Consider the following 21,801-nt stretch of genomic DNA (forward strand, 5'->3'; position numbering starts at 1 on the left):
AACCCCACTAATGACCCCATTTTAGAAAGAAGACACCCCAAGGTATTCCGTTAGGAGTATGGTGAGTTCATAGAAGATTTTATTTTTTGTCACAAGTTAGCGGAAATTGATTTTAATTGTTTTTTTTCACAAAGTGTCATTTTCCGCTAACTTGTGACAAAAAATAAAATCGTCTATGAACTCACCATACTCCTAACGGAATACCTTTGGGTGTCTTCTTTCTAGAATGGGGTAATTTGTGGGGTTCCTATACTGCCCTGGCATTTTAGGGGCCCTAAACCATGAGGAGTAGTCTTGAAACCAAATGTCGCAAAATGACCTGTGAAATCCTAAAGGTACTCATTGGACTTTGGGCCCCTTAGCGTAGTTAGGGTGTAAAAAAGTGCCACACGTGGTACCGCCGTACTCAGGAGAAGTAGTATAATGTGTTTTGGGGTGTATTTTTACACATACCCATGCTGGGTGGGAGAAATATCTCTGTAAATGGCAATTGTTTGATTTTTTTTTTACACACAATTGTCCATTTACAGAGAGATTTCTCCCACCCAGCATGGGTATGTGTAAAAATACACCCCAAAACACATTGTACTACTTCTCCTGAGTACGGCGGTACCACATGTGTGACACTTTTTTGCAGCCTAGGAGCGCTAAGGGGCCCAACGTCCTATTCACAGGTCATTTTGAGGCATTTGTTTTCTAGACTACTCCTCACGGTTTAGGGCCCCTAAAATGCCAGGGCAGTATAGGAACCCCACAAGTGACCCCATTTTAGAAAGAAGACACCCCAAGGTATTCCGTTAGGTGTATGGCGAGTTCATAGAAGATTTTATTTTTTTGTCACAAGTTAGTGAAAAATGACACTTTGTAAAAAAAAACAATAAAAATCAATTTCCGCTAAGTTTTGACAAAGAATAAAATCTTCTATGAACTCGTCATACACCTAACAGAATACCTTGGGGTGTCTTTTTTCTAAAATGGGGTCACTTGTGGGGTTCCTATACCGCCCTAGCATTTTACGGGCCCAAAACCGTGAGTAGTCTGGAAACCAAATGTCTCAAAATGACTGTTCAGGGGTATAAGCATCTGCAAATTTTGATGACAGGTGGTCTATGAGGGGGAGAATTTTGTGGAACCGGTCATAAGCAGGATGGCCTTTTAGATGACAGGTTGTATTGGGCCTGATCTGATGGATAGGAGTGCTAGGGGGGTGACATGAGGTGATTGATGGGTGTCTCAGGGGGTGATTAGAGGGGAAAATAGATGCAATCAATGCACTGGGGAGGAGATCGGAAGGGGGTCTGAGGGGGATCTGAGGGTTTGGCCGAGTGATCAGGAGCCCACCCGGGGCAAATTAGGGCCTGATCTGATGGGTAGGTGTGCTAGGGGGTGACAGGAGGTGATTGATGGGTGTCTCAAGGTGTGATTAGAGGGGGGAATAGATGCAAGCAATGCACTGGCGAGGTGATCAGGGCTGGGGTCTGAGGGCATTCTGAGGGTGTGGGCGGGTGATTGAGTGCCCTAGGGGCAGATAGGGGTCTAATCTCATGGATAGCAGTGACAGGGGGTGATTGATGGGTAATTAGTGGGTGTTTAGGGTAGAGAACAGATGTAAACAATGCACTTGGGAGGTGATCTGACATCGGATCTGCGGGCGATCTATTTGTGTGGGTGGGTGATCAGATTGCCCGCAAGGGGCAGGTTAAGGGCTGATTGATGGGTGGCAGTGACAGGGGGTGATTGATGGGTGATTGACAGGTGATTGACAGGTGATCAGTGGGTTATTACAGGGAAGAACAGATGTAAATATTGCACTGGCGAATTGATAAGGGGGGGGTCTGAGGGCAATCTGAGCGTGTAGGCGGGGGATTGGGTGCCCGCAAGGGGCAGATTAGGGTCTGATCTGATGGGTAACAGTGACAGGTGGTGATAGGGGGTGATTGATGGGTAATTAGTGGGTGTTTAGGGTAGAGAACAGATGTAAACACTGCACTTGGGAGGATCTGACGTCGGATCTGCGGGCAATCTATTATTGTGGGTGGGTGATCAGATTGCCCGCAAGGGGCAGGTTAGGGGCTGATTGATGGGTGGCAGTGACAGGGGGTGATTGATGGGTGATTGACAGGTGATCAGGGGGATAGATGCATACAGTACACAGGGGGGGGGGTCTGGAGAGGGGTCTGGGGATAATCTGAGGGGGGGGGGTGATCAGGAGGGAGCAGGGGGCAGTTTAGGGCATAAAAAAATAGCGTTTACAGATAGTGACAGGGAGTGATTGATGGGTGATTAGGGGGGTGATTGGGTGCAAACAGTGGTCTGGGGGGTGGGCAGGGGGGGGGGTCTGAGGGGTGCTGTGGGCGATCAGGAAGCAGGGGGGGAAATCAGTGTGCTTGGGTGCAGACTAGGGTGGCTGCAGCCTGCCCTGGTGGTCCCTCGGACACTGGGACCACCAGGGCAGGAGGCAGCCTGTATAATACACTTTGTATACATCAGTGCTGGGCCGAAATTACGCATTAGCGTAATTACGCATCGTAATTCACTACAAATGCACCGTAAGCGTTACGTGTAAGGTTACGGTATTACACATAATTAATTACGCGTAGACCGTGGGGTTACGTTTTACGCGTAACAAATTACGCGTAAGACAGTAAACTCCCATTGAAATTTGAATTTTCTGATTTGAAGGAACCCCATTGGTCTGCTAAGGACCAATGGGGCTCCTTGGAGCCCAAATACAAAGATGCTTTCGAGAGCTCTGAGCTAATATAGCTCAGAGCTCTGTCGGGTGAAGGGACGCTAAGTCCCCGCCGGCTCCGCTGCCCTCCCCGCCTCTCCCACATGTCACCTATATACATGCTGGCACCCATGGGTGCCAGCATGTATATGGGTGACAGGTGTGGGCGGAGTGGACGGCGGGAGCCGGCAGGGACTTAGCGTGTATGCGGCGGCCGGCGGGTGAGCGGCGAGTGACGTCGGGTGCGGTGGTGTTACAAAGTAACAAAGTTGTTACATTGTAATAACTTTGTTACATTGTAACTGATTAGTATATTTCCGAGGATATTGCGTGGGAACTGGCTTTTAAAGGGACAGGTAAGTATTAATGGTTAATTAATAATATTAAAGGACTTTTTTCGTGGTTATGTTTTTTGTTCAATTAAAATACTTTTTCTATGTGTTTGTGTGTTTATTTACTTTTAACTCTTAAAGGAAATGGGTAAGGGGTACAAGTACCTCTATACTCATTTCTCCTGGGAGGGGGGTGGGCATCTGGGGGACCCCTTTTTAAAGGGGACTCCCAGATGCCACCATGAACCCCTCCCCAGGAAATCGCGGCCTCCACCTCCACCGCCCATCGGAGGTGGAGAAGAGCCCCTTGTCCTTGGATTGGACAAGGGCTCGGAGGGGGAGGGGAAAGCTTGGCTGCCCCTCCCCTTCCGAGACCCCCCAATCCATGGACCATGCGGGCTGGTATAGTCAGGGTGCGGAGCCCCACGCGGCCGGTGCTCCGCATTCTGGCTATCCCAGTCTGCATGGGGGACAAGGGGTTAAAGAGGTCTGGGAGGGGGGACCCCACGTCGTTTTTTTTTATATTTCCCACACTCAGAACGAAGTAAGTAAAACTCTTCCCACTTGGGGGAATCTATGAAAATAAAACACTATTGTTACCTGTGCAAAAAAAAACTGACATTTTCCGCATTTAAAAGACATTTTCGCCCTTGAAACTTAAAAATCGATTTTCTCAAAAACTTTAAGGTCTTTTTGAAAAAAATTTTTTTCCTCTTATTCCCACTGATCCCCTTAATATACCCTGTGAATTTGGTGTTCCTAAATTTTAAGCAGGCTTTGCTATTAACCGTTAAAGTCGGCGGGTTTTTAAATGTATATATTTTTCCTTTGAAACTTTAACATCGATTTTCTCAAAAACTATAAGGTCTTTTTGAAAAAAAAAATGTTCCTCTTATTCCTTCTGATCTCCTTAATATATTCTCCAAATTTGAGGCTCTTAGCACTTAAGGGGGCTTTGCTATTAACCCTTAAAGTCGGCGGCTACCTAACATTGATCCATGCGTCAACTTTTCCGCTTGGCAGCATGACCTTACACATTAATTGCTAGTAGGATTTTACGCGTAAGCCTATAACGTAATAACCTGAATTACGGTATACTTACGCGTAATTGCGTAAGTGCTATGCGTAATTACAGACATGTTCCGAAATTGAATGTCTATGCCGTAAGCGTAATTTCGTAATGCGTAATAGCGTAAAATTACGCGTAATGATCCGTAAGCGTACCTTTCTCCATTACGACCAGCACTGGTATACATTACAAAGTGTATTATACACTTTGTATGCGGCGATCCGGGTGCTAGTAACGGCCGGTGGGTTACAGCGCGAGGGGGGCGGAGCCAGTCCCCGTTAGAGGATAGCGTCACGAATGACGCGATCGCTCCGCCCATGCCCGTACAAGGACCGCTGCCAATTGTACATGCGGCGGTCCTTGCGGGATCCACTTTCCGGCCGCTCCTGTGCAGTGGGCGGTCGGTAAGTGGTTAAGTAGTGTGTCCTGCTATTCACTCTGTTGAAAAAAAGCAATTCATTCATTAGATTTGATTTTAAAATTTCACAAGACGAACTTTAGTAATTCCTTGGCTTGTTATGGAAATGTTTAATCTAGTTGTGGTCTGGAGTTAAAGTAAATATCTTAAACACATGTTTAGATTATATACAGCAGTAAATAAATAAAGTTTACCCCTAAACAATGATAATTCATGCATCTAAAAAAAAAAAGAAAAAAAAAAAAGATTTTTGGTTTACAGGCCTATAAGTCGTTTGATTAGTATAAAACATAATTTTTCTTATAATATGGTTTTCAGAAAAGTGGACATTACAAATGTAAAAACCGTAAGTATATTATCCATCCTCTACTTCCTCCTAGCCCTGTGACTCCACCTTTGCTTTATCCTATTGTGGTAGTAGGCTAGAAGTTACCTTATGGTGGAATCTGGAACCCCCTGTGATAACAAGGGGATTCCCCAAGTGAAATGAGTCTAGGGATGCAAAACAAATACACAACACACAGACACACACTCAGACACACACACAGACACCAAAATAGAAAAAAAAATTAAAAAAAAAATTTGCACTAAAAAGTGAACTTGACTGCTGAACTCCCGACACATGCCCTGGTCTCAGTGGAAAATATACTTTTTGTATCAGATATCAGTATACAGAAATAACTGAAAAGTCCTTATTCAATCATTTTTGTACAAACTTAAATGGCACCTGAAGTGAGAAGAATATTCAGGCTGCCATATTAATTTCCTTTTAAGCAATAACAGTTGCCTGGCAGTCCTGCTGATTCCCTGCCTCTAATACCTTTAGCCATAGCCCCTGAACAAGCATGCTGCAGATCAGGTGTTTCTGGCATTATTGTCAGATCTGACAAGATTAGATGCATGCTTGTTTCTGGTATTATTCAGACACTACTGCAGCCAAATAAATTAGCAGGGCTAAGTGGTATTGTTTAAAAGAAATAAATATGGAAGCCTTCATATTCTTCCCACTTCAGTTGTCCTTTAAAGCATACCAGAGCCCAAAAGAAGATGAGAAATAGGGAAGCAGGCATGTATGGTGAGCTTTCCTGATGCTCACCACTCCCACCATTCTCCTTTCTGCCCCCTGTGGTACCTGTAATTGCCCTGTGTCCCCGTCTTCCAGTCAGCTAGGTCAGGATCAAATGCGACTGTGCTGGCCGGGCTGCATGTATCCTACAGCATGTAACTGCAGTCAGGAGCACTCTGCGCATGCGTATGTCATCACAATGTCATCCCACGCATGAGCAGAGTGCTCCTGGCTGCGATTGCATGCTGAAGTACGCGTGCAGCCCAGCCAGCCCCGGTGCACTAGATCCCGACCAAGCTGACCAGAAGACAGAGACACAGGGCAATTACAGGTACCACAGGGGGCAGAATGGAGAACGGGGGGAGCGGTGAGAATCAGGACAGCTCACCATACATGCCTGTCCCCCCCGTTTCTCATCCTCTTTTGGGCTCCGGTATGCTTTAAAACAAATGTTCAGTTTAGGTGAACTTGCCTCTTTAAGATGTCTTAATAAAGTGCAACTCTGCAAAATAAAATATATTCTAACAAAAAGTAGGAAGCATTTGAGATGCTCTGGCACAAACATTGCTGAGTTCTATTTTAATCACAATAAATGTACACAATTTTACACAGTATGCATCCTCATTGTTAACATACGGAACATCCATTGTTGCTGACTTCTAGCAATGTAAGTACGTACTGCTCTTACAGAAGAAACCAACATTATTATAACTTGTGGCGTGTACTGACATGTTAAATAGCAGGCTTGCCTCCCACTTTCTCATGCTTCTGCTCTTGCAGTCCTCACCCTCCTCTGAGAATATCAAACAAATACACGCTAGTGGTTGTAATAACGTTGGCTATGTCTGTAGGCAGCGGCTACAATTGGAGAATCTTGGCAAGTGAGCCTACTGACTAATGCATACTTTGCTTTGAGCTATTAAAGATTAGAACAGGGCATAAGTGAATCAGATTTGCTTAGTTTAACCAGATGTTTGATCCCCTGTCGAAAAACAGACCTACAGGAAACAAAAAAAAAAGGAAAAGAAACAAGAAAAAACAAACAAGCATTAATATTATCCTGCTGTCTTTCCCTTGCAATAAAGATCAGCCGTAAATTAGTCTGGGATTTTTCCAGTCCAGCTCTCTGAAGTTTTAAACATCTGTGTGATTTGGATTAACTGTGTAACGCTAACCCTTTTCCTTTAATTGCTGCCCTTTTGAAATCTAGTATTGGAGTAAGAGTAACAAATCTTATGTTAGCCAGAGGTGAAGTGAAACAAAATGCTTTTGTGCTCACATAACATTCACATTCTTGGATGGCATCCACGACATGTCACATAAATGATAACCTCCCATACACTCCCATATTTCTACATGTCAAGAATAAACTCCAGATCAGGCACACAGTCTATTATCTTTCCTAGACAAATGGTTTTATAGTCTAGATTTTATGGTTTTTAATTTTTCACTGATTTTATTTTGCAGGAAACGGCATAAATGTGGAGGATCTCTTATACAAGAGAAGTGGGTTTTAACAGCAAGCCAGTGTTTCCTATCAGGGTTAGTGTTTCTCTAAATATGACTAAATGTAAACAGTCACTGAGCCAATATGTCATTTATCCAAGATGTGTTGCAACTGATTGCATAAAAATATACTCTTGTATAAATAAATTGCACATTCCATAAAAATCAAACTTAAAGCGGATCCGAGATGAAAAAATTACTATAGCAAGAAACTTGTCTATATATCTTACCTAAAGTTTAGATGGTTTACACAGTAAATCCAGCTGCAAACAGCGTAAACAGTATATGATCATTTCCTGTGATACAATGACAGCAGCCATGTTTTGCTTGTCACCATCACACACAGGCAAAGCTGCTCTGTATCTTCACCCCTCAGCCTGTGAACTCCACCCCCCTTGCATCTGAAATCAGTGTGCAGAGTATATAGTATAGGTGGCCCCAGTATAGTTGCCCAAGTCAGTATAGCTAGTATAGTTTCCCCAGCATAGCTAGTATAGTTGCCCCCAGTATTTTTTTAATTTAATTTAGTTGGCCCCAGTCAGGGGGGCCACCAATCGTCTTACCTTTGGCGGCCGCTTCCCCTGACATGTCTCCCTCTCCCTCTGCTACACAGACTGCATGTCAGAGCGACCTGCTGCGCCGCTATGACAGTACAGCTGGTCACCTATCAGTGATCATGCAGGAAGACTGCCTGTATGCGCGCTGATGGGCGACCCGCTGTCCTTTCACAGCAACGCAGCGGGTCGCTCTGACTGTGACATGCGGTCTGAGTAGTGGAGGCAGAGGGTAACAGTTAAAGAGAACCCGAGGTGTGTTTAAAGAATGTTATCTGCATACAGAGGCTGGATCTGCCTATACAGCCCAGCCTCTGTTGCTATCCCAAACCCCACTAAGGTCCCCCTACACTCTGCAATCCCTCATAAATCACAGCCGTGCTGTGAGGCTGTGTTTACATCTGTAGTGTCAGTCTCAGCTGCTCCCCCACCTCCTGCACAGCTCCGGTCCCTGCCCTCGTCCCTTCCCTCCAATCAGCAGGGAGGGAAGGGATGCAGGCGGGGACTGGAGTTCTGCAGGAGGCGGGGAGAGCAGCAGACTGACACTATAGAGATAAACACAGCCAGCTCTGACAAGCTGTTTGTCAGCAGCATGGCTGTGATTTATGAGGGATTGCAGAGTGCAGGGGGACCTTAGGGGGGTTTGGGATAGCAACAGAGGCTGGGCTGTATAGGCAGATCCAGCCTCTGTATGCAGATAATATTCTTCAAACCCACCTCGGGTTCTCTTTAAAGGAGAATCGGCCGCCCGCCTAGATGCTAGTGCGCGCTGCCCATGGCCCCCTCCTCGCACATCGGCTTCCTGCCTCCGCTCCAGCCCCACTGTCTGGCTCCACCAATCAGAGCACAGCAGGGTAGGCAAATGTAAATTATGTGTTCCTCCTTGCCAGGCTCAACTCCCATGATTCATTTCAGCATGGGACTGAATGCCAAGGCGTTGGAGGAGTTGGAGGCTGGGCTCCTATAGTTTATTAGTTTATAATCTATTAGTTTAATAAAAAATAGGCAGTTGGGGGGAAGAATGCCTCACAAACTATATGTAAAGGGCACAAAAAAAGTTTGTCTTGGATCCACTTTAAAAAGCTGACAGAAGTCCATCACATAGCTAAAGTAAGTAGCCAAACACACTGATAAAAAATGGATAAATAAGTGTACATATACAAAAGCTACCAAGGTCAGTCCTAAAATTAGTTTTAAAACATTACTGCAATAAACTTTTTTCTTTCTGTTTACTATCCCCCCCCCTTTTTTGCCATCTTTAAAAGGCAGGAATGTCTTTTGGATTTTTGTTACTGTCTTTGTACCCACCTGGAAGAATTTATTGTACTTCCTGGCACAAGGGGGGGGGGGGGGGGTTAATGGTGGACTAAGCTCCCCACAAAAAAAGACACTGTAATGTGTAAAATACAAATTACATTTTATTCTTACTCCAAAAGATCTGCAATGCATTTCACGGGTTTCACACCCACTTCCTCGGGCAAAAATACAAGAAGGAGCAACTCTAACAGTATCTATATATGGTATAGCACCTCTGTTGATGCTGTACCCCATACAGACACTCTTAGAGTTGCTCCCCCTTGTATTTTTACCTGAGGAAGTGGTCATGAGACGCGCAAAACCCGTTGCAGATGTTTTGGAGTAAGAAGTAAATGTAATTTGTATATTACACATTACTGTGTCTTTTTTAAACGGTTTGTAATTTATTTTATACTTCATTGGCGCCTTTGTTCCTCAAGGTGATCAGTTGTAAAATGATTCACTAAAATAATTTTAGTGCAGATATTTAATGGTTCTTTTCCTCTAAGACACGCAATTGCATTTTTTTCCAATACCGTGATTCCACTGCAATTTCATGCATTGTTGTGGGTGTAAGATGTGGTCTGTTTTTGATTGTGATTTGAAATAGAAGGGAAAAAAATGTGATTTTCCTGAGCTTCTATACTTTGTATAGAAGCTCAAGTGCTAGAAAAAATGCAGCAGGATCAGTGCTTGCAGTGGGAAATAATCATGTCACTAATGCATTGCAGTAAAGCATTGCAGTAACATTCCCACACAGTTTCCATTAACCACTTTCAGATGAGCATAGTTGAAATCTATGTCCTGTTTATGTCCACCTAAGCCTACCAGGGCGTAGATTTCAACTTCCGCATTCCACATGCTGCACAGACCCACAGATCGTGCCGCTCTCCCGCTGCTGCAGCTCACTCGCCCTGCAGATGGTATGACAGCAGAGCTCTGTGACTCTGTAATGTGAGCCATTAGCTCCGTGAGCTAACGGCTCACATTAATCACAGGGTCAGGAGCCAATGCTTTTTTGTATCTTTTAGAGCAGAGAGGAAGTTCTGAGATCAGAAATTAATATAATCCACTTCTTAACACCTAACCCAAACCTACTTGCCTAATGTAACTTCCTTACTGAGGACTAACCCTAACCTAACTGTCACAAGTAAAAACTAACCTTCCTTATTCTACTCATGAACTCCTGACAATGCCACATTACCAACTATAAGATAAGTAGATTGAAGGGGAGTATCAGTTATGGTTAGTGTTTAGGGATTAGTTTAATTGGTTAGGTAGCCTACAGAGTAAGGAAGTGCCAAATGTACTCTTCTAGCACTGATTACCTGGCGCAATAAATCCAGTTATACAGCAGTTGATACTACACCTAGGGCCATATGCAATTTGAGGAGATAAGAAGCTGAAAACATGCGAGCTTCTTATCTCCTCACATCGCTCAGGATTTACCGGCAAATGCAATTGCCAGTTTCACCTGAGCGATGTCCTTGCGTAAAGGAGCATAACTCAGGCGAATACTAGGTATTCGCCGAGCGATGCTCCTGTGTGGCCAGCGATGTGGAGCGAGGCATTTGTGCCATGGAGCTGTCCTTCAGCAACACTGCTGCCTCGCTCCCGGGAAGATGCGCGCGCATCGTCGCAAGAGCCAGTGCATCGCTGCAAGGCTCGTACCCGCCGCCCGTCGCCTCCTGCCGCTCGTCGCTACCGCGGGACCTTCAGAAGATACATACCTCCATCGTTCTGGCTCGCCGCATGTCCCACACCGCTCCTCCGCTCATCTCTGTGACTGTGAGTATTCTTGGAGCCGGCAAAGCATCTTTGAGTCTCCCGCCGGTGCTCCCCATTCCTCCACTAGGTGGCCTAATGAGAATCATCCTGATTCTAATTGGACCAATGAGAATCAGGATGATTCTCATTGGGCCACCTAGTGGACAAATGGGGAGCCCCGGCGGGAGACTCAAAGATGCTTTGCCGGCTCCAAGAATACTCACAGTCACAGAGATGAGCGGAGGAGCGGCGTGGGACATGCGGCGAGACGGGAACGATGGAGGTATGTTTTTTTGTTACATTTTAAATAGGTAAGGAGTCAAAGCTGACTCCTTTACCTATTTAAATCACTGGCATCTGGGGTTTCCTTAGTAAAAGAGGCTCCCAGATGCCAAAATCAGCCCGCTGACAGCAGCGATAGGTCTTTTCACCTGCTCAGAGCAGGTGAAAAGTTAGCACCTATGTTTGCCGGGAAGCATCGCTTCCCGGGGGGTGCAAAATGCAATTGCATAGGGGGAAAGGAACTTGCTGGGCGATTATATCGCCCAAGCGAGTTCTTTTCCGCCCTGGGGGGTGTTAAATGCAATTGCATTAGGCGACCTTGCTGACGCCTAATTTAAGAACTCGCCAGCACTTCACGCTGGCGAGTTTGGTAATTGCATAGGGCTTCCAGTGTGGTTTTTCAGGAGGTTAGGGTTATGGTTCTAACCCTGTGCCAATTTGAACAGTTGTAACAATCATATAATTTGCTTTCAATGACTAATCCTTCTTGTCAAAAGACTTAGGCAAATCTAGTGTGTACAAACAATGTGACTGCCGTGAATAAACAGTTTACTTTTTTTTTACAGAAATGTGGATCTCAAGGATTATGACATATGGCTGGGAATAAAAAATATCTACAGAAGGACTCAGAGTCACAGACAAGTGTTCAACATTTCACAGCTGGTGCACGGGCCAAAAGGATCAAACCTTGTTTTACTAAAACTTTCCAGGTGAGTTGACAGAGTTGATCAGGGCCAGTCAGTAAACAAGGTACACATGAGCTATGGGTTAAAGATTTGGTTTCCAAGTATTATAAAGCTGTTCATACGTCATAAACTCATGGAAACCAGACTACAATTTAATACACATTAAATGTGTTTATCTGTCTTGCTAAAGTTGCTATAAATCAACCATGGCATATCAACAGTACCCGCTGGTATTCATAAATTCACCCAGTAGGAATGGGCTGACCTTTTCATCATACTTGATTTTGCTGTGAAAATGGCATCTTTACATTTGCCAAAAGTTTTGCAATAGCAACCACCTTTTTCCTATGGACTCAAAATTGCCTGGTCTGGGTGAAAGCATCTAGAGAGGAGTGCTGCAATGGTTATCTCACTAGATGGGTAGCAGTCTCACTATGAAATACATATCAGTGCATCTGTAAGCCTTTAGTGATGTTTAAAAAATGAATCATGGTAAATATTAATACATGTAAATTGACTTAGACCAGGCAACCAGCACAAAGAGGACCAGCTTCTGGTTCTCATGTGGGGAAAGGTATGTGTTCCAAAATATGTACTCATTGAGGGGAGGAAGAGCTTGTCCCAAAAGCTCACCAGTGAATTTTGATTTCCTCAGACAAAAAATGAAAATTTCCTGTCAAACCAAGCTAATGCACATGCATGCACTATCACCAAAGACTAATTACTAGTGTATAATGTAAATATCTAAGAATTTAAACAAAACTTTACAATGCGTATGTGGTACAGAGTATTGTTGCCATGATTGCATTGCTTCCGTGCATGTTCATCGAAAGCAAGTGCTCATGCTTGAGTTCTCACAATATTTGGGCATGCATAGTACAGAGCTTGCACATGCCCAGTGCTAAGGGGCTCATGCATGGACTTAGGTGACTGGGATCCAGTCAGAGTATCCATTAGTGAGGAACAAAGCAGGAAGGGGTGTGGGGGGGACCCATGGGTTGGGGGGGCATGTGAAAGTAGATACCTTTCTAGAGATGAACGCAGGCAAGAATACAAACCAGTATATGTGGTTTGCAATTATTTAGATCAGTTCAGGTTTGCTTTAAGAAATTGTGGTGAGTTTTTGTTGGTCATTGAAAGCAAACAGCTCATCTTCAGTGCTATCTGAAACCCATCCTTATTACACAGAACAGTCATTTATAGTTAAGCTGCACAAGACTCTGTGTCATATCCCCTTTACAGAACGCACCAGCGCTAAATGCTGGGAAGTTCTTAAGTTAGGCAATGGGTGCATCACCTAATCCAACCGCCTATAACACCTCCCCGGGCAGTAAAGAACTTGCATGGGCAATATAATTGCACAGTGAGTTCTTTACACCCTATCCTACTGCGCCAACCCCCCCACCCTAGAAGGTGCACCGTCACCCATGAGTAATTTACCTACCGCCACAAAACACCTGCTGCCTCTTGCCGCAAGTCCCTATGCTGTAATTACAGTATCTCTAACTGTAATTGCTGACTCTCTGAGCCCTGGAAAAGCATCTTTGAAGTTCCCAACGGGGCTCCTTATTGCTCCATTGTCTGGACGATTTTCAGTGGACCCCCAGAAGCAGGAAGATGTTCAACAGGTGCGCACGCACATCTCCAGGGGAGTGAGGGAGCAGTTCCGTGGTGCTAAAAAACAGTGTAAAACCTCACTACCCATCGCCCGGGATATGAGAGCATCGCTCAGGCTTTCACCTAAGTAATACTCCCTAACGACTGGCCATCACGCAATAGCATTGCCGAAATCCTTGCGCGATGGCAAGATGATAAGTAGCTTGCATCTGCAAGATACTTATCACCTTTAATAGGATATGGCCCTCTGTTTCTAACACCAAGATTTAAAGGAAACCTGAAGTGAGAGGGCTATATAACTGCCATTTTTTGTTTCCTGATAACCAATACCATTGGCTTGGTATCCTGCTGATTAGGGATGCTCATTGGATTCCGCGGAATGGAGATTTCTGCAATTCTGGTCGGAAATTGGCAATTATAGCTTTTCCGGCTCACCGGAACGGAAAAGCTATAGCACTAATCGGAAATAGCGGAATTTCTATGCGGAATTCCGTCGAAATTTAATCAGAAGCGTGTAAAAGCTGCATTAGCCAATCAGAAGGATCGGAAGGGGATAGACCCATCACAGAAGCTTAAAACATGATGATTTCTGCATTAAAAACTGAATTTCTGCACCATTTAGAGTCTTAACAAAAACCAACTAATCCTACATTAGCAACCAGCTCCTAGCTACCTATCATCAGCTATCCCACCCATTTTGTGTATAAGAGAAGTGTGACAGTAACGAAGCGTGTGGGTTTCATTCTGGTGTTGTAGAGAGGAGAGACAGACCCATATTAGTTGTTTCAACATAAAACAATGGTCTTTTTAAAGACTGTATGTAAAACAAAAGTCTGTTTAAAGACTGTGAGAGAGAATTAGATTGAGTGTGAGCTATTATTAGTAGTAGCTAGGTGTATTTGTGAGAGAGTGACAGTAGATTGTTAGTTTAAGTGATAGACTGTAGTGTAGTGTACTAGTAGTTGCTGTGTGGAGGGGGTTAGACAGAGCCAGCCAGGCCCCAGGCTTAGTGTTTGACAGAAAGAGAAAGGTGATTGATTAGTTGAGTGTAGTGCAAGTTTTTGTTTTGTTTTCTAAGTTCATTTTTTTCTTTATTTTGTTTTTGATGTATTTTCTTCATTTCACACAACGTCAATGGGGGGCCCCAGGCTCTCTCACAGCATGGGGACCACAGCAGCACCCTGGAGGGGGAGGCTGGGTGGCGCAGGCAACCCCCCTCCCCCCCCCATGCATGGCCAGCGCCGGGGAGGGCCGTCCTCACCCACCTCCCAATATTAAAAACAGGCACTTACCTTAATGTCCATTGCGTTCTGCTACATGAGCATTGACTTGGGGGAACCACATGAGAAAGGAGTGAAGCATGGGTCACCCCAAGCTTTGGAGCTCAGGGCTGGCTTACACACAACACTCCAGAGGGGGGGAGGACAGGTGCAGACAGCTCACCCCAGGGCTCACACCACCTAGAACAAGCCATCTACCACCTGGCTCCAAAGGATACAACTATGAAAATGCTTACCACAAGAGAATTTATGCGTGCTCAAACACCAAGTTTAACCCTAACAAATCTGGCTTTGCAAATCTGGCCTAATTGGCTTATCATGAGGCATTGCTCATGCAAATATGCATTTGCTTTCGCATGCCAAACTATGCAGGGTCAAAAACCAATACCGCAAAGCGGTTGCCCTGCGGGAATTAGTTCATGCTACATTAGCACTATCCAGGAGCGCCACGGGGAGGCTTCACAATGCCCCCATACAACCGGGAGGGCCGCAGGGCCCCAGACACTCTCACAGCCTGGGGACCACAGCGGCACCCCGGAGGGGATGGATGGTCCCCAGTGCAAGGGGAAAATGCGGCAGTTCATACCCCCTCCCAAGCAGATGCCAGGATAAGCCACATCTGGGATTCCCTTCTTCGTTGTGTAGAAGATGCGTTTCCTGAACCTGTACCCCGGGCCCAAGCTACCAAGCCTCATCATACTCAGCAAAGTTTTGGTGGTCCCACTCCCAGCAGCAGCACCAATAGCCAATCTGTGAACCTGCTGAGTATGTTGAAGGAATTTTATCAGCCAATGCCAGATACTCCTTGTAGCAGCAGCACCACCAGCAGGAAAAGTAGTCACCACCAGCGGCTGGCCCGTATGGTGAATGATTACTTGGGGTCGGCCAGTGCTCCAGACAATATGGAGAGTAATGATGGCCCCATGAAGTATTGGACAAAACAACTGGATACTTGGCCTGAACTCACTCAGTATGCACTGGAGGTTCTTGCATGCCCCGCCGGCCGCCGCCAGTGTTCTTTCTGAGCGAGTATTTAGTGCTGCAGGTGGGGTGGTCACCGACCAACGGACCCGTCTGTCCACAGACAATGTGGACATACTAACATTCATAAAAATGAACGAGTCATGGATCAGTGATAATTACACTGATTCACGATGAACATTGGACAAACTAAATAAAAATGTTGCTGTAATTACTTCCGTTGAACCACCTCTAGGTCCTATGGCCTATGACAACTCCTGCTGCTCCAAACAAAAATAGTAATGACTGCCGAGGAACAACCTCTAGGTCCCATGGCCTACGGCAACTCCGGCTGCTCCAAACAAAAATTGTAATGACTGCCGTGGAACCACCTCTAGGTCCCATGGCCTACGACAACTTCTGCTGCTCCCTCATCTGCATGCGTGTTTGTGGTCTATGGAAAAAATGGCAAAAAATATTAGAGAAAAAGGAACAGCAGGACAGCTGGGCAATTTTTTGTTATGTAAAAGGAAATAAATGTCAGCCTCCATTTCCCTCTCACTTCAGGTGTGCTTTAAATGAAAAATCCCAAAGAGGATGTCAAGCATCCACATGACAAGAACAGATTGTCTGCATTTCCTGATGGCTCTAATGGTGCCCATACACGGTACAAAAAAAAATGATACCATGTATGGGCACCATTATAAGAAAATCAAACTTCACCCAGTCAAGACATGGAAACACTAGTACAATGATGGGCAGTACTTTAGAATAAAGATGATTTGTATTGAATTTATAAAAGTGAACTTAAAGTTAGTAGTGTTATTTTAGCTGTGAATCCAGGAGCGTCCAACTTTAATTAATACTGCAGTCTGAATGTGCTAAAATGTAAATTGTTGTTCTTAAATCTGAAAATTCATAGCTCATCTGTGGGTCATAGTTAGCACTTTGTATATTCACAAATCTCAGAAACCATCGCTATGCTTTTTGTGGGCTCAATTTATTTTCTTTAAGCGTTCCAGCATGGAGACACATCATTAAAACGCAGTCATATTATGTCTAGGTGTAGAGAACATATGTTTTTCATAAAACCAAACTCTTCACTAGAGACTCAAATATTCTGCTAGTTCTTTAATGTACAAATGTAGCCTGACTCACACTGTATGTTGATGGTGATTAGTCTGCTACTGCATCTATGATCTAACCTACCTAGACTGCTGAGCATGTGATTTACCAATAGAAAATTCATCATTCAAAAATTCTCTAGCAAATTCCCAAATGGGCTCTAAGGTAATCTTCTGAAAATGAAAAATAGTGTTAAAAGATTTCCCAAGTCTTCTGCCTTCACCACACAGTATGAAAATATACAAGGAATTCAGATGCATACAAATGACTAAAGTAAGAACATTCAGTGTCAAGCTAAAAGATACAATAAAATGAAAGTGTCAATCTGAAAATAATTAAAAAATTATATGTTTAATGTGTGTTGTATAAAACAATAGAAGTTAATTTTCATACTCATGGGCCATGGCTTATTACTCAGTGGTACATTTTTTCAACAAGTCACAAGTCATTCTTCTAACAGTGGCCATAAATGGGCAGATGATTCAGTCTAGCACCAGAAGCCAATTGTTTTCCTCTTTAAAGGCTATTTCTCTCAGCATAGGCAGCAGACACAGACGGCACTGTCTGGCTTCTTCTTCCTGCAGTACAATCACTGTTCAGTGACCTCACTGCTCTTCTGATTCAGCAAAATCCTCACTCCTTGTCCCACTCTCCTGCAGAGGTTTAAGAACTGTGTAAGAAGGACATGGAGTAACATAGGCTGACCTTGCAGAAAACCTGAAGTGGCAAGTATGTTGTGGCGGCCTGCCAGTGGCCATATTTGCTCCTTTAAAACAATATCAGTTGACTGGCAGTCCTGCTGATCTCTTTAGCTAGAGTGACCAGATTTTTGTCGGTTCAACCTGGGACAGGGCGGGGGAGTTGAGGGGGGGAATGCGCGTGTCACGCCGAAAAACTGGGGGCTGCGTGCCTAAAAATGGGCATGGCCATGACGTTGTATAGGCGGAGCTAACGTAATGATGTAACAGCGAGGCATAAGAAAGCAGTGTTTACGCCATGATGTGGTCAAACACAGATTCGCATCATGGGTGTGCAGAAACTGTGTGATGCTATTTATTAGTATACCGTAACCCCAAAGCAGCAAACATAGCCAACTGTGACCATTAAATAATAAATGCAGCAACAGTTACCCCAGACACCAGAAAATAAACACAATGTGGGCACATTTCAGCACAAAATAAACGCAATGTGGGCACATTTCAGCACAAAATAAACGCAATGTGGGCACATTTCAGCACAAAATAAATGCAATGTGGGCAACATGTCAGCACAAAATAAACGCAATGTGGGATACATGTCAGCACAAAATAAAGCAATGGACAACATTTCAGCACAAAATAAACGCAATGTGGGCACATTTCAGCACAAAAATGCAATAGGGGCACATTTCAGCACAAAATAAACGCAATGGGGGCACATTACAGCACAAAATAAACGCAATGGGGGCACATTTCACCTGTAAAAAAAAGAATTTACTCACCTGACAGAAGAAGAGTCTCCTCTCGCTCCTGGTCGGCCTCTGGCGCGCTGCTCCCGGGACCATCTTCCTCCTCCTGCAGAGTCCCGCGCTGACAGGCAGAGCAGGGCTACGGCAAGATGGCGCCCGAAGCCCTGTACTGGAGACACAAATAGTCTCCAGTACAGGGCTTCGGCAGTCATCTTACAGCCCTGCTCGCCTGCCAGTGTCGGTACACCGGAAGACTAAGGAGGCTGGAGCGGGGCTGCAGGCAATGAACTGGCATGGCGTCTATAGACTTCGCTGCCAGATCATGCAGTTACAGTAGCCAGAGTCCCGAGGCCGGGACGTCCCGCAGCTAAAAGCGGACCTCATGCTGCCTGGGACAGCGGACCCTGAAGGCGGGATGCGTCCCGGGCTATCCGAGACGTCTGGTCACTCTACTTTGTTATAATTTAAGTAGGCCTCAGTGATTTGGACTGAGTTAGTCAAAAAGGCTTGAAGTGCAGACTTGCCCTTTAAGGAGATTTTCTCTTAGAGAGAAAATCTACAGTTCTGACTGTCAGCAGAACTAGGACATACCAAGAAGCTGTTCTATGGACAAGGCCACAGGTCTCACTGACCTAAAAAGGCACACCACAAGAACAGTAAACACAGCCATGTTTAATCAATATCAAATTCCTTGCAACTAGGCCAAGGGGTTTATAGAATATTAATCAAGTAGGTGTGTATCATGACATCACAAGGGATCTGAACCAATCCTAGGTTTAGGGGGAGGGTTCAGATGATGACACAGTTAACCCTTTCCTGGTCAGTATTTAGGTTCATGACGAGCCAACGGAGGGCTCTTACTCTTACCTTCACGCTCTCTATCTACTGGCTGGAACCCTTTACTTATATATATTTATTTATGTCTCATTGGTTTATCTTGTATGCTGTATATACTTAGTTTAGACGCAACTTAGTATAGAAAGAAGATAACCTGACTAACATTCAAGGGGAATGTTAGTCAAGAGCTTGTAGCGCAAATGGACTTAAAGGGATACTGTAGGGGGGTCAGGGGAAAATGAGTTGAACTTACCCGGGGCTTCTAACTGTCCCCCGCAGACATCCTGTGTTGGCGCAGCCACTCACCGATGCTCCGGCCCCGCCTCCGGTTCACTTCTGGAATTTCAGACTTTAAAGTCAGAAAACCACTGCGCCTGCGTTGCCGTGTCCTCAATCCCGCTGATGTCATCAAGAGCGCACAGCGCAGGCCCAGTATGGTCTGTGCCTGCGCAGTACACTCCTGGTGACATCAGCGGAAGCGAGGACACGGGCGTGCAGGCGCAGTGGTTTTCTGACTTTAAAGTCAGAAATTCCAGAAGTGAACTGGAGGCGGGGCCGGAGCATCGGTGAGTGGCTGCGCCAACACAGGATGTCTGCGGGGGACCATTAGAAGCCCTGGGTAAGTTCAGCTCATTTTCCCCCGACCCCCCTACAGTATCCCTTTAAAGAACGATTGCTTCGCTAAGATGTAACGACATGTAGAGATGAGTATCTGTATATCTGTTGACTTAATAAACTCCATCAAACTTTAAAGACGCCTAAGAAAGTTTATCTCCTGCTTGCTGTGATGAGTCGTGTTTGCAACTCTTGCTGATGAGTTGCTGGTGCCGGGAGAAAATGGTGATTTCTAACATACTTTAGCTGTGTTAGTGCCTGAATCACAATACCTGAAATAAGCATGTGGCTAATCTGGTCAGCGTTTAGTCAGAGCACCTGATCTGCATTGATTATTCATGCCCCTTTTACACTTGCCTTGCAAACATATGTTGCATTACCCGTTTACAGCAGGGTAATGCAACGGCAAGGCAATGGGGCCTAGCACACTTACGGCGTTGCGTCGGAAGTGCGCGGTTCACTGTCGAACTGCCGCAAAGTCAACAGCGCATTACTGTCGAGCTTCTGTGGTATCACAGGGATGGAAGTAATGTAAGTGTAGGATTTTTTTTTCCGGCAGCGGTGCAGCGCATATGCATGGAACAACGGAAATACGTTGGAGAAACCCAGGAATCTCAGTGAAGTACTTCCTGTCCAGCAGCGAGTACATCTCTGGGCGGGGGGCAGCAATTTCGATTTTAGATGTGAACAAAGCCACACTTTTATTTATTGTTTTATTTAGAACATTATCTCAATCAATTCATTTAAAATGTTTAAAAAACACACATGTAAATTATGTGAACTAGTTTATTCAAGCTATTTATAGATCTTAAAAAATGACCTAAAAACAGTTATGGATTTAATACTGACGAATCCCAATTTACAAGGCATACACTGAATTGTGCTGAGTGACGTGTATTTATGTTAAAGTGAAAGTCTAGGCTATATTTATCTAGTATATAGTTTGAGTAAGCTGAAGTGAAGGTAGTTTACGTAATGTGAAGCCATGCTCAAGCTTAGCCTCCTATCCTGCTGCCTTGAATTAAAAATAAAATGTGAAAAGGAACTCCTCCTCCCTCATACTCTCGTAGCTCTGGTGCCATTGGGAAGACATTACACTGAAAGGTGGGGCAAGAGAAATATAGCTTCAAGGATATGGTGGAGGGGATTACATGTGCTTTTTTATATTAAAGACAGTGGGTGGATTACATTTTGAATTCTGCTTTACTTATTCATTGTGTAATTTCCTATAAAATAGGTAGCACGATATCTACATTTTAAAAGCTGCCAGGTTAAATTATAGGCTGTGTGTTAGATGTAAACTAATCCATGTCTAAAAAATAATCAAACTAGCTATTTATAGCACCAATAACCTCTCAATAGTTTAATAATAACCGCGGTTTACCTGCACTGCAAATGTAAGCAAAATTTGAGATCACAGCACTCGGTCCTAGCCCACCAGAAACGCTGTTGGAGGCGGAACCTTGCTACACATTTCTATGGATATCAGAAGCATGCAATTTTCTTTTAAACACTTTGCAACATGAACTAAAATTAGGCCAAATTACATGGAAAATGTCTTTTTTCGCCATGTCAGTTCTTTAGGTAGAAATCATTAATTTGCAGTTTTGCTGAGCTTCTTTTGCTATTCATTCAGCTTGTTCACTGTAATGCTTTGTTGATCCATGTATAATAAGGGTAATTAGCAAAAATTTCTTCCTTTAACAGACCTGCAATCGTTAATGAAAACGTATCAGTGATCAAACTGCCTTATTACGGATGTACAATGCCAGAGAAAACACAATGCACTGTGTATGGATGGGGACACACAGGAAGTAAGACTTTTTAATGTTGATGTAAATCGTGTATCATATATACTGCTCTTTAAGGTTTTGTAAAACATAGAAAGATTGAGTACATACACAGGTATGAGTGTGTGTGTGTGTGTTTTCTTTTTTTTTTTTTTACTAACAAAAATTGTTACAGAATTAGCATTTAGGAGTTCCTCCCTTTACCAGGTAAAGGATACCTGACCTGAGCAAGACTATCTAAGCTAAGCACAGATGTATGTTCATACTATATTCACAAAAATCTGTGCATTGTCTGTTCCTCCCCTTATTTCTTCCAATCCCCACAATCATTCCTTGAAGAATGTGACTTTTGGCTAAAGTTAAATGTTCAGACAGGAAGAGGCAGGCTTACAGCAATGTTCCTTCTTATCAACCGGATGGAAC

At 44.3% G+C, this 21,801-nt stretch overlaps 1 protein-coding gene across 2 annotated transcripts in view; it reads left to right on the forward strand.

The window, feature by feature from the left end:
- The window catches only part of HGF (hepatocyte growth factor), a 160,449-nt gene that overhangs the window by 122,061 nt on the left and 16,587 nt on the right, over positions 1–21,801 (forward strand). For both annotated transcript variants that reach the window (XM_068276187.1, XM_068276188.1), the window contains exons 14-16: positions 7,084–7,158; positions 11,588–11,731; positions 21,296–21,402. In XM_068276187.1, the coding sequence (XP_068132288.1) occupies positions 7,084–7,158; positions 11,588–11,731; positions 21,296–21,402 (326 nt within the window). The remainder of the gene's footprint in view (positions 1–7,083; positions 7,159–11,587; positions 11,732–21,295; positions 21,403–21,801) is intronic.

The sequence above is a fragment of the Hyperolius riggenbachi genome, chromosome 3, assembly GCF_040937935.1.
Source record: "Hyperolius riggenbachi isolate aHypRig1 chromosome 3, aHypRig1.pri, whole genome shotgun sequence".
Taxonomy (NCBI): domain Eukaryota; kingdom Metazoa; phylum Chordata; class Amphibia; order Anura; family Hyperoliidae; genus Hyperolius; species Hyperolius riggenbachi.